The 12,993-nt window shown below is 44.3% G+C and overlaps 1 protein-coding gene across 4 annotated transcripts in view; it reads right to left on the bottom strand.

Moving 5' to 3' along the window:
* UBR3 (ubiquitin protein ligase E3 component n-recognin 3) overlaps positions 1-12,742 on the bottom strand; it is a 95,288-nt gene extending 82,546 nt beyond the window's left edge. For all 4 annotated transcript variants that reach the window (XM_083625978.1, XM_083625979.1, XM_083625980.1 and 1 more), the window contains exons 1-5: positions 12,091-12,742; positions 3,514-3,653; positions 2,614-2,772; positions 1,110-1,256; positions 493-542 (exon numbers count right to left, since the gene is read on the bottom strand). In XM_083625978.1, the coding sequence (XP_083482104.1) occupies positions 493-542; positions 1,110-1,256; positions 2,614-2,772; positions 3,514-3,653; positions 12,091-12,542 (948 nt within the window). In that variant the 5' untranslated portion in view covers positions 12,543-12,742. The remainder of the gene's footprint in view (positions 1-492; positions 543-1,109; positions 1,257-2,613; positions 2,773-3,513; positions 3,654-12,090) is intronic.
* Between the last annotated feature and the right edge of the window lie 251 nt (positions 12,743-12,993).

Genomic DNA, 12,993 nt, shown 5'->3' with positions numbered 1-12,993 from the left:
CAGCAGGACTTATTTCTGAATAAACATGCTTAGGAGTGCCCAGTTAGAAATAAGTTTTCCTATCCTACAAATTCTAAGAAAAGGAACCTGGTTAAGAACAAGCTGTTGTTGTCAATACAAGAGCCCTAGAAAGATGCAGTTGAAACACAACCTTCGCTGCATTAACACTGGTTAAAACCTGCCCCAGCATGTGAATCTGACATAGTAATGAGTTAGCGTTATTTCCAGAAGTTGCTATATACACTCCGATCCCCAGTGTTGCTAAAATTAGTTCAACGAAAGGAGTATTAACAACAACCCTCCTAGGGGAGAAAGCAGAGAGGGACTGGGCCTACATAAATACAAAGAGCTGTGTTTTCTGCTTAATGGCTTATGGGGCTGACACCACCAGTCTACAGTACATGTTAGCAAAGGCAAGCATGATAAAAATTAGGGTATTTCAATTTATTTCACATATTATTGTGCTTTATTTTATTTCTGAAGAAATCTCACCTCATCTGAAGAGTCACCTTGCCCTGAAGCTGGCGTAGCACCTGCAAAACCTTGAGAAATTTAAGATTAAATTATCTTTTCTAATTCACACACAACTAGACAAAAGAATAATCAGATAATTTCATAAATACCCCCATCTATCTCTCCATGTATTTTTGGATTTATCTTTCGAGCATGGGCTGCATTAGGTCTAGCAATATTGGAATTAAAATACTAGGAGGAAAATGGTAAATACTTCAGGAAGTGCTACGTGTGGTTTGGGACAATGCCTGGAACAGTGCAGAAATGCATGTTGCTGGGGGTAGTGCTGCTGCTGATAATGAAATGTGACCTTGTGCCACACAATTACTAAGCGCTCATTCAAACTTACACATTTTCTAATGGATAGGATCAAAGGGACCCAAAGCTTCCATTTGCAGTTTACTTCTGTAAGAATTGAGATACTCCCCCACTGTAGCAATTGAAAAGGGGTTCTGTTTTCCTCTCTGTATCTGGTACTGTGTAGTTTCGACGGCATTCTGTCAATTATTTCAGAAGCAGACCTGTGGCAATGCTGTAAGTCTAAGAAGATTCTTCAAATAACAAAGATTTTTAAGTAAATAAATAAACAGAGAGACCTTGAACTACTGAAGAGCTTGCTCCTCCAGCTGCTTGCTCCTGCCCTCCACATGCAGCCTTGTCTTCGGGAAATGTGAGTCCAGAACCTTTCAGAGCTACAAGATACTTCTCGTGGCTTTTCTTCGCACATGCATTTTCTACACCACCTGGAATGTATTTCAAAAGGTTTACTTTCACTCTAGGAACCAGCCTTACCAAGCCTTATTGCAGGGGTGGCCACCTGTCTGCAAATGTGGTGGTGTGCAGCTGGTCAGGGGCTGCATGCCAATGGGCAGGGCAGAGCCTGGCATTCCTCCCCCTTGCACACATATTCTCCCCACCTCACAACAACAGTTTAATCTTCCCCTTTGCAGCTGCATCAGGAACTCTGATGCAACTTTAACCATTAAAGTCTGCACGCCACCCCCAGTAATCCTGATGCAGCTAAAAATTCTGCCCTCTCGCTGCTGTCGGCAGTGCAGGGGTTGCAATTTCAGCTGCACTGAGAGCTCTGGGCAGGCAGATCAAAGCCTGCACTCCACAGCCATCCCAAGGCAGCTAAAACTGCTGCCCCCCCCCGCTTAGCAGCACTGTTACAGCAACCCTTCCACCACCGCCCAACTGACAGCTGATCAGATGCAGAAAGTGAACTGGGCTTCCTGGGGCTTAGAAGGCTGCACTATGAGCAACCGAGGAGAAACACAAAGCCCTTGAGTTGCTCACATGTGCCTTGTAGCATGAAGTGGGTTAGAAAATTTGACTAGAGATTTAAAAAATAAATTTAGCCCACATAATTAAATACATTTTGGGCTTTGCAACACAATAAATGTCCTATAACACATTTGATGCATGGGATTCACATACTTTGGCTCCCAGTACGTTTCCGAGCACAATTCAAAGTGTTGGTGTTGACCTTTAAAGCCCTAAACTGCCTTGGTCCAGTATACATGAAGGAGCGTCTCCACCCCCATTGTTCTGCCCGGACACTGAGGTCCAGCGCCTTCTTGTGGTTCCCTCACTGCGAGAAGCCAAGTTACAGGGAACCAGGCAGAGGGCTTTCTCGGTAGTGACGCCAGCCCTGTGGAACGCCCTCCCATCAGATGTCAAAGATATAAGCAACTACCTGACATTTAGAAGACATCTGAAGGCTGCCCTGTTCAGGGAAGTTTTTTATGTGTGCCATTTTAATGTATTTTTAATTTTTGTTGGAAGCCACCCAGAGTGGCTGGGGAACAAATAATAACTTATTATTATTATTATTATTATTATTATTATTATTCTTTCAAGTAGTGTTTTCAGTGCGCTTTGTCATAAGGAAAATTTGACTCCTCTGTTGGCAGCACACCTGCAACTACCACAAGACCAGTGTGGAATTGTGGTTGTGTGTCACAGACTGTGACATCACCGGCAATAATAAATGCCACTCCCTTCTCCCATGCCCACACTATTTTGTGACTTTTTAAAGTATAGAATGGATGGTTAATACAAAAAAACTCCTCAAGACGTAATAACACACCAACTCACCAGAGCTAAGATCTTTATAGAACTGCTGATTTGTCAAAACCTGAGTAAGGACTGAACGCATCGCTCCTCCCATTTTTGTCAGATCTTCCAGAAATGAAATGTGGGATTCCAATATCTGAAGGACCTTGTGAAGGTCTTTTTCTGATGGAACATCAAGAACTGTAAAACAAACAAGCAAGAAGTTTGTAGCAGATTGAGCAAACCGTTCTAGCAACTTTGTGGCTCCTTACTTGTTACGACATCACCCCATCCCAACAATTAAAATTTTAGATTATACACCCCTTGCTGATTACAATATTTGTAAGAGACATAAGCTGCTCACATCTCTATGATCAATAAAGGAAGAAAAAACAGTAATAAACTTTTTTAAACCAAGCAACTGGCTTTTCTTTTCCTTTTATATTCAAGACAGGATGTTGGAAGTTCTTGTTTCCTTTCCACAGAGTGATGCCTTTCATTCCCTCAATTCTAACATTATCAGGTATCTAGATTCTTCCCTTACACTCTATCATTATGCCTCTCAGTTACATTAACCTCTATCCCAGCGTTCACACCATGGCTTACTCCACTCAAAGTATAATTCTCTCCCACTCCACTCTCTTCTGTGTAACCCAGGACACTCTGCATCAACTTTCTCTAGGATTTCAGCTTTTCTCCCATTTTGCAAAATATAAGGAGTTGCTTACGTGGGTGGCAGGGAGCAGACTAACCTCAGCTTCACTGATCATATTCAACTTCACAATCCTGACAATCACACTTTATTAAAAGCCCACTTGCAATTCACCAACAGTTTGAAATCATCCTTACCTTCAGAACAAAACAGACTGTCACAAAAATGAAACTAACAACACTGAGAATCTGCCTTGTGAACTTTTCCAAAAATATTAATAGCATCCATACCTGGTTCATCATAGCCTTCCCGTAAGTACTGAATAAGACAGAAGATGAATTGTGGAAGAACTAGTTCTGACATTATCAACAGATCTTTTGGAACAGACGGAACTTCTGAGCTTGATTTTATCCGATGCCTTTTGCAAAACCTACAAATAAAGTTATACAAAGTTATACTCAGCCACCTAATTAATAACAAAGAACTGATAGTTGCTAATTTTGAAACCCCCCATGCTATGGCTGTGTATGTAAACATAAGCTAAGTAGGGCCTTTTTTCAAGGGGAACTAGTTCAGGCACCTCTCAGGTGGGCACCATTGCCATTCTGAGAGAATAAGGGAGGTTTTCCAGCACCCCTTTTTCTAGAAAAATAGCACTGATAATAATATAAAAAGAGCATAATGGGTCCAGCATCCTGATGTCACAGTGGCTAACCAGATTCTTACAGAAAACCAAAAGGCAGGACATGAGTGCAACATCACTTTCTTTCCTTGCAAGTTCCAATAACTGATATTCAGAAGCACAGCCATTGTTAGTACCGGTAGTTGCCACTGATTACCATGTCCTCCATGAAACTGTCCAATATTATTTTAAAGCCATCCATGTTGGTGACTACCTTGTGGGAGCAAATTGTACAGTTTAACTGAGTGAAAAGGTACTTTCTTTTGTCTGCCCTGACTCTTCCAACATCCAGATTCGTTGGATTTCCCCAAGTTCTGCACTGTAAGAAGTGAAAGACCTTTCTCTATTCACTTTCTTCACACCAAGCATAGTTTTACTCACCTTTTCTCTAAACTTAAAAACGCCAGCTGTTGTCACCTTTCCTCACAGGAAAGGGAAGTTGCTCTATCTCCCTGGTCATTTTGGTTGTCCTTTTCTGAATCTTTACCAGCTCTATTGAGCTGAAGAAACGAGAACTCTTTATACCCACCAAGTAATGCAAAACTATCCAAGTGATGGGAAACCTGCGACCTTCCAGATTAGGCATAGGCAAACTCGACCCTCCAGATGTTTTGGGACTACAACTCCCATCATCCCTAGCTAACAGGATCAGTGGTCAGAGATGATGGGAACTGTGGTCTCAAAACATCTGGAGGGCTGAGTTTGCCTATGCCTGTTCCAGATATTATTGGACTCCCAACTCCCACAACTACATATGGTCGGCTACAGATTCCCCATTCCTGCCATAAACTGTAGAGAAACTGGGAAGAAAGTTCAAAGAAAAACTCTAATCATAGCATTTCTCACAGCTCACTGATATAGGACTTGCCATACAACCATCTGTACTACCAAACAACTACTGGATCTTGCAGTACTAGTTGGAATTCTTTCGTTTGCACACATTCAGAAAGCACAGTTTCTCACCCAACTTTAAATGCTACAACAGAAGCAAAGTTACAATTTCAGGAGAAATGAAAGAGAAAGAAGGATTATAGCGTCTATTACATAATGCTTATATCAAATGCGAAAATACAGGTCTGGAAGTCAGCTGAAGCTCTTTCAACACAAAAGACAAAACACAAATCCAACACAGAGAGAAATCAAACTATTTGCAGATAATTTAGAGCTTATGTAAGATGTGATTTGCCTTGACCACACACAAAAACACTGGACTATCCTTGCAGCAGCAAAAAATACCAATAAAATAAAAGCTGCAGATACATTAAATGGTTGAGGAAACAGACTCCACGAATTACAAAAAAGTTTTTGGGAGAACAGAATCTATATAATTCCTCCTAAGACATAACTGAAGAATGTTTCACTTAAAGGTCTGGTACAGAACACATTCTCAGCTATGCATGAAGAGTTTCACTCAAAGTATGCCCAACACTACTTACTTGAATAAACCACTGAAATAACCTTTGGCTTCTATTTTGTTGCCCTGCCAAGTACACGTTCCTGAAGGCTTGCTGTCAAAGCAAAATCCTCAGTGGATTTTTTTTTTTATTTCTCATATGACTTTCCCTTCTATAATTTATTCAAAATCTCACTTTACTTGTCATAGCTAAAGTAGTTTCCTTAGATATTAATGATCTTGGAATGATCTTTAGTTAAAGAGCATCCTCTACATAAACACAAACGAAGTTCTTTTATTTGTTTTACAACTATATAAAACAACAGCTATTTCAGAAGTGCATATTCAAGACTCACGTACAAAATTAGTCCACAAAAAATGTCACAGAAAAGTGTAGGGGTAAAATTATAATGTCAATAAAAATGTTTCACTAATAAATCATAAGCCTGGGGTGGTTGTTGTTTTAAAGTACAACTGGATAAATTTTAAAACAGAAAACCACTCAGTGATTAAAAAAAACTGTTTCATAATTGCCTGGATTTACCAAAAAGCATCTCTTAGCATTTGACTAGATTGGGGTTTTTTTTTGGGGGGGGTATTGGACAAAAGCCACATTGCAAATATAAAATACCTGATTCTGAGCTTCTATGCTCTAATTTATAGCCCCAAAATCTCTAAAGTGTCAGGGGGAAGAGGTAGATGAATAATTAAATCCACCTTGATTTCAAAGCCAAAATGTATTCAGGCAAAGCAAATATTAGAAAGTTTAGTTTGACAAGAGATTGTGTATGGGTACACAGCACTGTGAATCATAGCTTTACTGACCACCATTCATTGGCTCAGCAGCCAAGGAGGTTGTTTTAGGAGACGTTACACTGGACACAATCAACCAGGGATTTCAGCAAAAAAAAAAGTAGTGCCAGGCAGGATATGACTTGAACTTTATTTATTTGCATGGTAGAAATTTTTGCTGTGGCAAAAGTACCAAGAAACCTGATCTTTCACATAGCTGTTAATGTTGACCTGAAAGAGAGGGCAACTGCTTGCTCTGATGAAAAACTTAAAACACAAAACAGATAAAGGATGATCTTGACTAATACAGTCTTGATTGGTCTGCTGGATATTCACACAGACCATGGGAAGGGTAGACAATATTAAGGAGAGGTGAAGAATGAATGAGAACAATGAGAAAGAGAAAAATCTAGAATTGTAGAGGCAAATTCCTATTCCAGAACTTGAAACAGTCCAAAAGATCTCAGCTGTAAACTAAGAAGCAACACACAAAATATAGTAGCTCACTTTCCTCCAACCTTTTCTGTTACCCAAAAGGGACTGGGGTTTTATCTTTTATACTTGATAGTTCCTTAGCTTAAATAGTGATGTCTATCAATTCAGTGGGAAGAATCAGCAGATTTGCCAAGACATAAAAGCGACCACAAAGTCTCACTAGATATTGGTTACTACAGCAATTAGCATACTCTTATGTTATAAACACATTCACTGTTTTCACAAGATACATTAATTAACGCAAGACTGTTGGGAATTAAATACTAGTTATTACAAGTATCAGAGGAGGTGGTAAGCCTTTTTATGGAAAGTGGGGTTCGCATGTTTGAATTCTCAATTTAAAAGTTTCCCTGAACATAGAAACTAAACTTCTTTCTGACATGCCAGTTTTCTTGTTACCCCAGGGGTAACAAAACATTGGATAAAACAGGGGTCAGCAACCTTTTTCAGCCATGGGCCGGTCCACCGTCCCTCAGACCATGTGGTGGGCCGGACTATATTTTGGTGGGGGGGAAATGAACGAATTCCTATGCCCCACAAATAACCCAGAGATGCATTTTAAATAAAAGCACACTTTCTACTCTTGTAAAAACACACTGATTCCCAGACTGTCCATGGGCCGGATTGAGAAGGTGATCGGGCCCACGGGCTTTAGGTTGCCTACCCCTGGGATAAAACTTTACAATACACTATAATTCTTGATATGACTAGAATGCAGCTTCTTGGCTGCTAGTGCAAATTTATTTTGCAGAACTTGTACTTTGCTCCAACTTCCCAGATTTCTACATTTGTGCTATAATTTTAGCCATAAAGATCTTGAGAACAGCATTAATTCATTGGTTTTCTTTTGTACAGAAAAATCTGCTGAGCTGGCCAATGGACCTGGGCTCTTGGTAATTTAATGGCACCCAGATGTAGCTTCCATGAGAGATTCTCATTGACATGAAGTCCAAAGTATTTGAACAAGTGGTCCAATTCAAGGAGCTAGCCATCGAATGACCACCTGAATTTAGGTCCCCTATGGCCACATGTAACAACCTTACAATTCCATTTGTTATTTCTGGGAACTAGGCCTAACTGAGTTCATTTGCACATCAACTTCAAGTATATAATCCAGGAAACATCTTTATTGACTTTTGCTACATCTCCTTCAAATGTGATGATATTGGATTTGTCAAAACACACTGTTGTCATCCAAAAGAGTATTTGGCACATCTGAAAACCTAAGTGCAGACAGCCACTACACACTATCACTAAATTAAAATAACCCCAATCAGATCCCGCATTCCCACTTCATTGTCCCCACATTCACATTGCATCGATAATCAACGATGCAAACTTCAACAAGAAGAATCCAGCAACACACGGCAGATTCTCATAGCAATTTAGCAGTCAAACAGACCAGGAAGCAATCTTTTTAGAAACTATGACAACTGCATTATGTTATTTCCCCCCATTGAATTTATAAGGCACAGCTACATTTTAATCATAGGCTTGCCTGCTGTGATGACACAGCATTAGCACACAAAAATAAAAACAGCCAAGTTCCACAGCTGGCACTGCCAACAATGGACAGTGTCTATCATGGTGATCAGACGACACTTGGGAATTGTTTACATACTGGCATACCTTCAGAGTTCACACTTCAGTCCTTACTAAAATGAGAGTAGGGGATAGGATGACTCCAGCTATCACATGTGTTCAATATGACAGCTAGTGACTCTTCCATAATTTGGCAGCACTTCATCGTCTCGCCCTGCCAATAAAACACTACTGCGCTGCTGAAATTACACCCTTACAGCTTTACATCTGTCCATTACTGCAGCAACAGCAGGTACTCCCACCCTTGAATGCTTCAAAAAACAACAAGAAGCCGCTTAGCACATTATACCCTTTGACTTCTACCAGGAACCACCGCATTGCAGGAAATCCCCGTAGGAGTACCTCTAGTTACGAACTTAATTCATTCCGGAGGTCCGTTCTTAACCTGAAACTGTTCTTAACTAGAGATGTGCTTTCGCTAATGGGGCCTCTTGCTGCCGCTGCGCCGCCGGCACACAATTTCCGTTCTCATCCTGGGGCAAAGTTCTCAACTCGAGGTAACTCTTCCAGGTTAGTGGAGTTTGTAACCAGAAGCATTTGTAACCCGAGGCATTTGTAACTTGAGGTACCACTGTACAATTAAATAACGTAGGATGGGGTGGTTGACTCCTGGCCTAGAGGCCAAATCATGCCCCCCACAAATTTTTCTGTCCCCCCCCATAAGACTCCACCCATTTTGGAAGTGGTGCCAATAAGACAAAACTTTAAGGAGATACACAGCACTATGTCTCTGGCCAGCTCAGCAAAGTAAAAAAAGGTAAAGGCCCCCTGGACGGTTAAGTCCAGTCAAGGCGACTATGGGGTTGCGGTGCTCATCTCACTTTTCAGGCTGAGGGAGCCAGCGTTTGTCCACAGACAGCTTTCTGGGTCATATGGCCAGCATGACTAAACCGCTTCTGTCGCAACAGGACACCATAACGGAAACCAGAGCACACAGAAACGCTGTTTACCTTCCCGCCCCAGCAGTACCTATTTATCTACTTGCACTGGCATGCTTTTGAACTGCTAGGTTGGCAGAAGCTGGGACAGAGCAACAGGAAGTCACCCCGTCGTGCAGATTCGAACCGCCAACCTTCTGATCAGCAGGTCTAAGAGGCTCAGGGGTTTAGACCCCAGCGCCACCCGCTTCCTGTGCCAGCTCAGCACCTTGTTCGGAAGGCAGACTGTTCATTCCTGGTCATCAGACTGATCATATAGATTAGTGGGAAGGGGCTGATAATGGATCAACTGAGGAAGGGGGCTCTGTGTATATGTGGGCTACATGCATGCACAAGCAAGACTGCAGGGAGACTGCAGCAGCATCCACAGCACCGAGAGGTTTGGCAAAATGTGTTAGTGGTACTCAAGCCAAAACAGGTGTGTTGCAGGAGCAAACTTGGAAGTACCTCCTTTCCATAGTTACCTTGTACCTGTAATGAGGGGAAAGAGGGGGAGCACACACAAATTGTATCCTGGGACAGAGTAACACTTGAACAGGCTGACAGTGTTCTAAGCATCACTCTTCCCCACAAATTATTTCAGCATCCTTACCTGTGTGTCTATCTTCCCCTGCCCCCACAACTGGAGACCCAAATTCTACAATCTTTTCACTCCTTTTAAGTACATTAATGTACACAATATTTCTACTTTATGCCACACAAGAACAGGAGTAAGAAGCACTGGGTTGTGCAACATGAAGACTGTACAACAGCCAAAGGGGGGATCCTAGGTGTAAGACTGTACATCAAACTTTGCAGCATCACTCAGTGCCTACATGGTCTATAAAACCCACCCAGGCACATACAGACCAACACAACCAACCAGTAGAAGGCAGAATTGTATTGTACGTATGGCATGGTTTGGAGCAAAATCTAAAGACTGATTTCTGGGTTAGTTACTCCTTATCATGCTTTTGTGCATAAAACCACATGGATGGAATGTGTTTGTAAAAACACAAGATCGTAAGTTTGCTGGCATTCTTGATCAACGTGATGAAATCTGTGATCATGTGTATTCATTCCATGGACATGCATCCATCTGTCTTCTCCAATACAGTGGTACCTCGGGTTACATACGCTTCAGGTTACAGACTCCACTAACCCAGAAATAGTGCTTCAGGTTAAGAACTTTGCTTCAGGATGAGAACAGAAATTGTGCTCCGGCGGCAGCAGGAGGCCCCATTAGCTAAAGTGGTGCTTCAGGTTAAGAACAGTTTCAGGTTAAGAACGGACCTCCGGAACGAATTAAGTACTTAACCCGAGGTACAACTGTACATACATTTCTCTCATTTCACATACCATCAAATACTCAGAAAATCCCTGGTTTGAAACTCACCTCTCTGTCAGATAACTGGATCATGTTACACATTTAGACCATTTGAAAGTGCTACAGAAATGTTCACTGTTACAATGCTCCACTTTTTACTCTTTAGTACTGGTTTCACTCTCAATGCTTTCACATAAGCATGCGCACACCATTAACTTGTAACACGCATCAAGGATGCATTTACAAGACCGTCATCCATAGATTACATACCAGCAAGATTCACCTTTCAAGATTTGCATAATATACGTCTGATGATTGTTATTTTCTCCCCTTGGAATGCATACTTCTGGATGAAGCGAGAATTTCAACCCACATGACAAACCGCAGAGAGGTAGCAAACAAATAAAGAGTGCTGTGACATCTTAAAGCTTTTCACATTGCAACACAAGCAGTGGAAGTCGGTGCACATTAAGGACAGAAGGCAGAAAGGTCAACCGTGGGTGGAGCAACAGCAAATGACACACAGAACAAATTAATTCTAGTTTTGCCCCAATCCTACCAAGTTATATAACGGGGAGGCTCCAGAGAAGGAAGCCAATGATCAGTGCCACCTCCTGGGCTGGATGCAAGGCAGAAGGAGGGCAGGTGGAGACTGCCTAAGGCCAAACTGAGGTTGGTGGTGCACAGCCACCTTTGCCCCAATGAAAAAACCTCTGCTGGACCAAAGTTTCCATAAAGCTCACTTCACCAAATAAACTTATTCCGCAAACAGGCTGCAATTCTGCATCCATTATTACTGGTATCGGGAAGTTTTTAATGCCTGACTTTTATTACGTTTTTATATGTGCCCAGATAATGAGCAGGGTATAAATAAAATTATTATTATTATTATTCAATCAATGTGTGCAGCACTTTACAGAGTACACAAGTCCCATTTAGTTCAGTGCGGCTTTGCTTCTGAGCAGACACGCCTAGGATTACGCGGCACATATGCCCTGTGGAACGCCCTCCCAGCAGATGTCAAACAGATAAACAGCTATGTGGTTTTTAAAAGACACCTGAAGGCAGCCCTCTTCAGGGAAGTTTTTAGTGTTTGACGTCGTCGTGTCGGGTTTTTACTATTTTTTGTCGGGAGCTGTCCAGAGAGCTTGGGCCAACCCAGTCCGATGAGTGGCATATAGCTAATAATAATAATAATAATTCTGTTGTTGTTGTCCGTTTGCGGAGTCAAAACAGCGCCCATGAGCGCAGAAACATGCTTGCTCTGGGTTACTTAATAGGATGGATTCGGTCAGGTTTTGGCACACACTCAACCGGTCCTCCCTGGTACTATTATTTTCACCATTACTGTCCGTGAAAGGGATGCCAGGGGTGCCAACTTGAATAAAATATTGTCTATTTTTCCAGGTAAAGACCCACCTCACATAACCGATCGCACGACGTGGCGCACACGCACCATTTGAATGGCAGTGCCCATCCACTTTGGGGGTGCCCCCTCGGGTATTTTATGGAGGGGTGGGGGATTGCCACCCCCTCGCAGATACCCGCCCGGAAGGCCTTCCCTTGACCTCCCCCCCCTCCGCCCTAGACAAGCGTCTCCCCTCACCACCCCCAACCCAGCCAGCCAGGTCGTCCCCCCCCCCCCCCCGGCGCACTCACCCGGCCTCCCGCATGACGTTGCCGTCGCCGCAGTCGCAGGCTCCGCCGGCCTGGCTGCGGAACATGTTGTAGTCGTGCCCGGCGTGCTCGCCTTGGTGGAAGCACTCGGCGCAGAGGCTCATGCAGGGCGAGATGCCGCACGTCCGGCACCGGTAGGCCACGAAGTTGGCGGTCCACACCAGGCCGCACAGCGTGGCCGGGTCGTAGGCCCGCACCGCCTGCACGAAGCTGTCCCACGGCTCGCCGCCCGCCAGCAGGCAGCGGCACCACGCCAGCGCCTCCGACACCGACTCGCCGCCGCCGCTCGGCGGGCTCAGCACCGTCTCCAGCAGCGCCCGCAGCTCGCCCGCCGCGGCCTCGCTCTCGTCCGCGCTCAGGCTGAGGGCCGCTTTCAGGCGCGACGCCGTGGCCCGCTTCTCCTGGGCGCTCGAGCCCCCGGCGGCGCCCGCCATGACGGCGGCGGCCTTCTCCCCCCTCAGCAACCGCGACGCAGCTCCGGCCGCCGGGCTCCTTCGCTCGCGGCCCTCTCGGCTCCGCTTTCCCCTCCCTTCGCCGCCTCTCGCGATAGCCGGGAAAGCCGGCGCCCTGCCCGCCCGCCTCAGGCCGCCTCCTCGGCTCGACCAGCCGCCGCCGCCGCCTCCTTCTACCGCTGCTGGCGGCGCCTCCCCGCCCTGATGTTACTGTACACGCACCCGCCCCCTCCGGTGTGCAGCCTCCGAGGAACCTGCGTGTTTATATATGTACGTGTGTACAGGGCGGGTTGGTGCGCCTGCTAACACGCGTGAAACGCAAAGCGCTCGCGGCGTTCACACGGCGAGCCAAGCGGCGCGTTTCGGCCAAAGTGTCCACTCAAGAAGCGAGACGCGCGTCACGGAGGCCCGACCCAACTCTTTAGCCAGAGGC

This window comes from Podarcis filfolensis (assembly GCF_964270895.1).
Source record: "Podarcis filfolensis genome assembly, chromosome: 1".
NCBI classification, from domain to species: domain Eukaryota; kingdom Metazoa; phylum Chordata; class Lepidosauria; order Squamata; family Lacertidae; genus Podarcis; species Podarcis filfolensis.
This window is presented reverse-complemented; position numbering and strand designations above follow the sequence as displayed.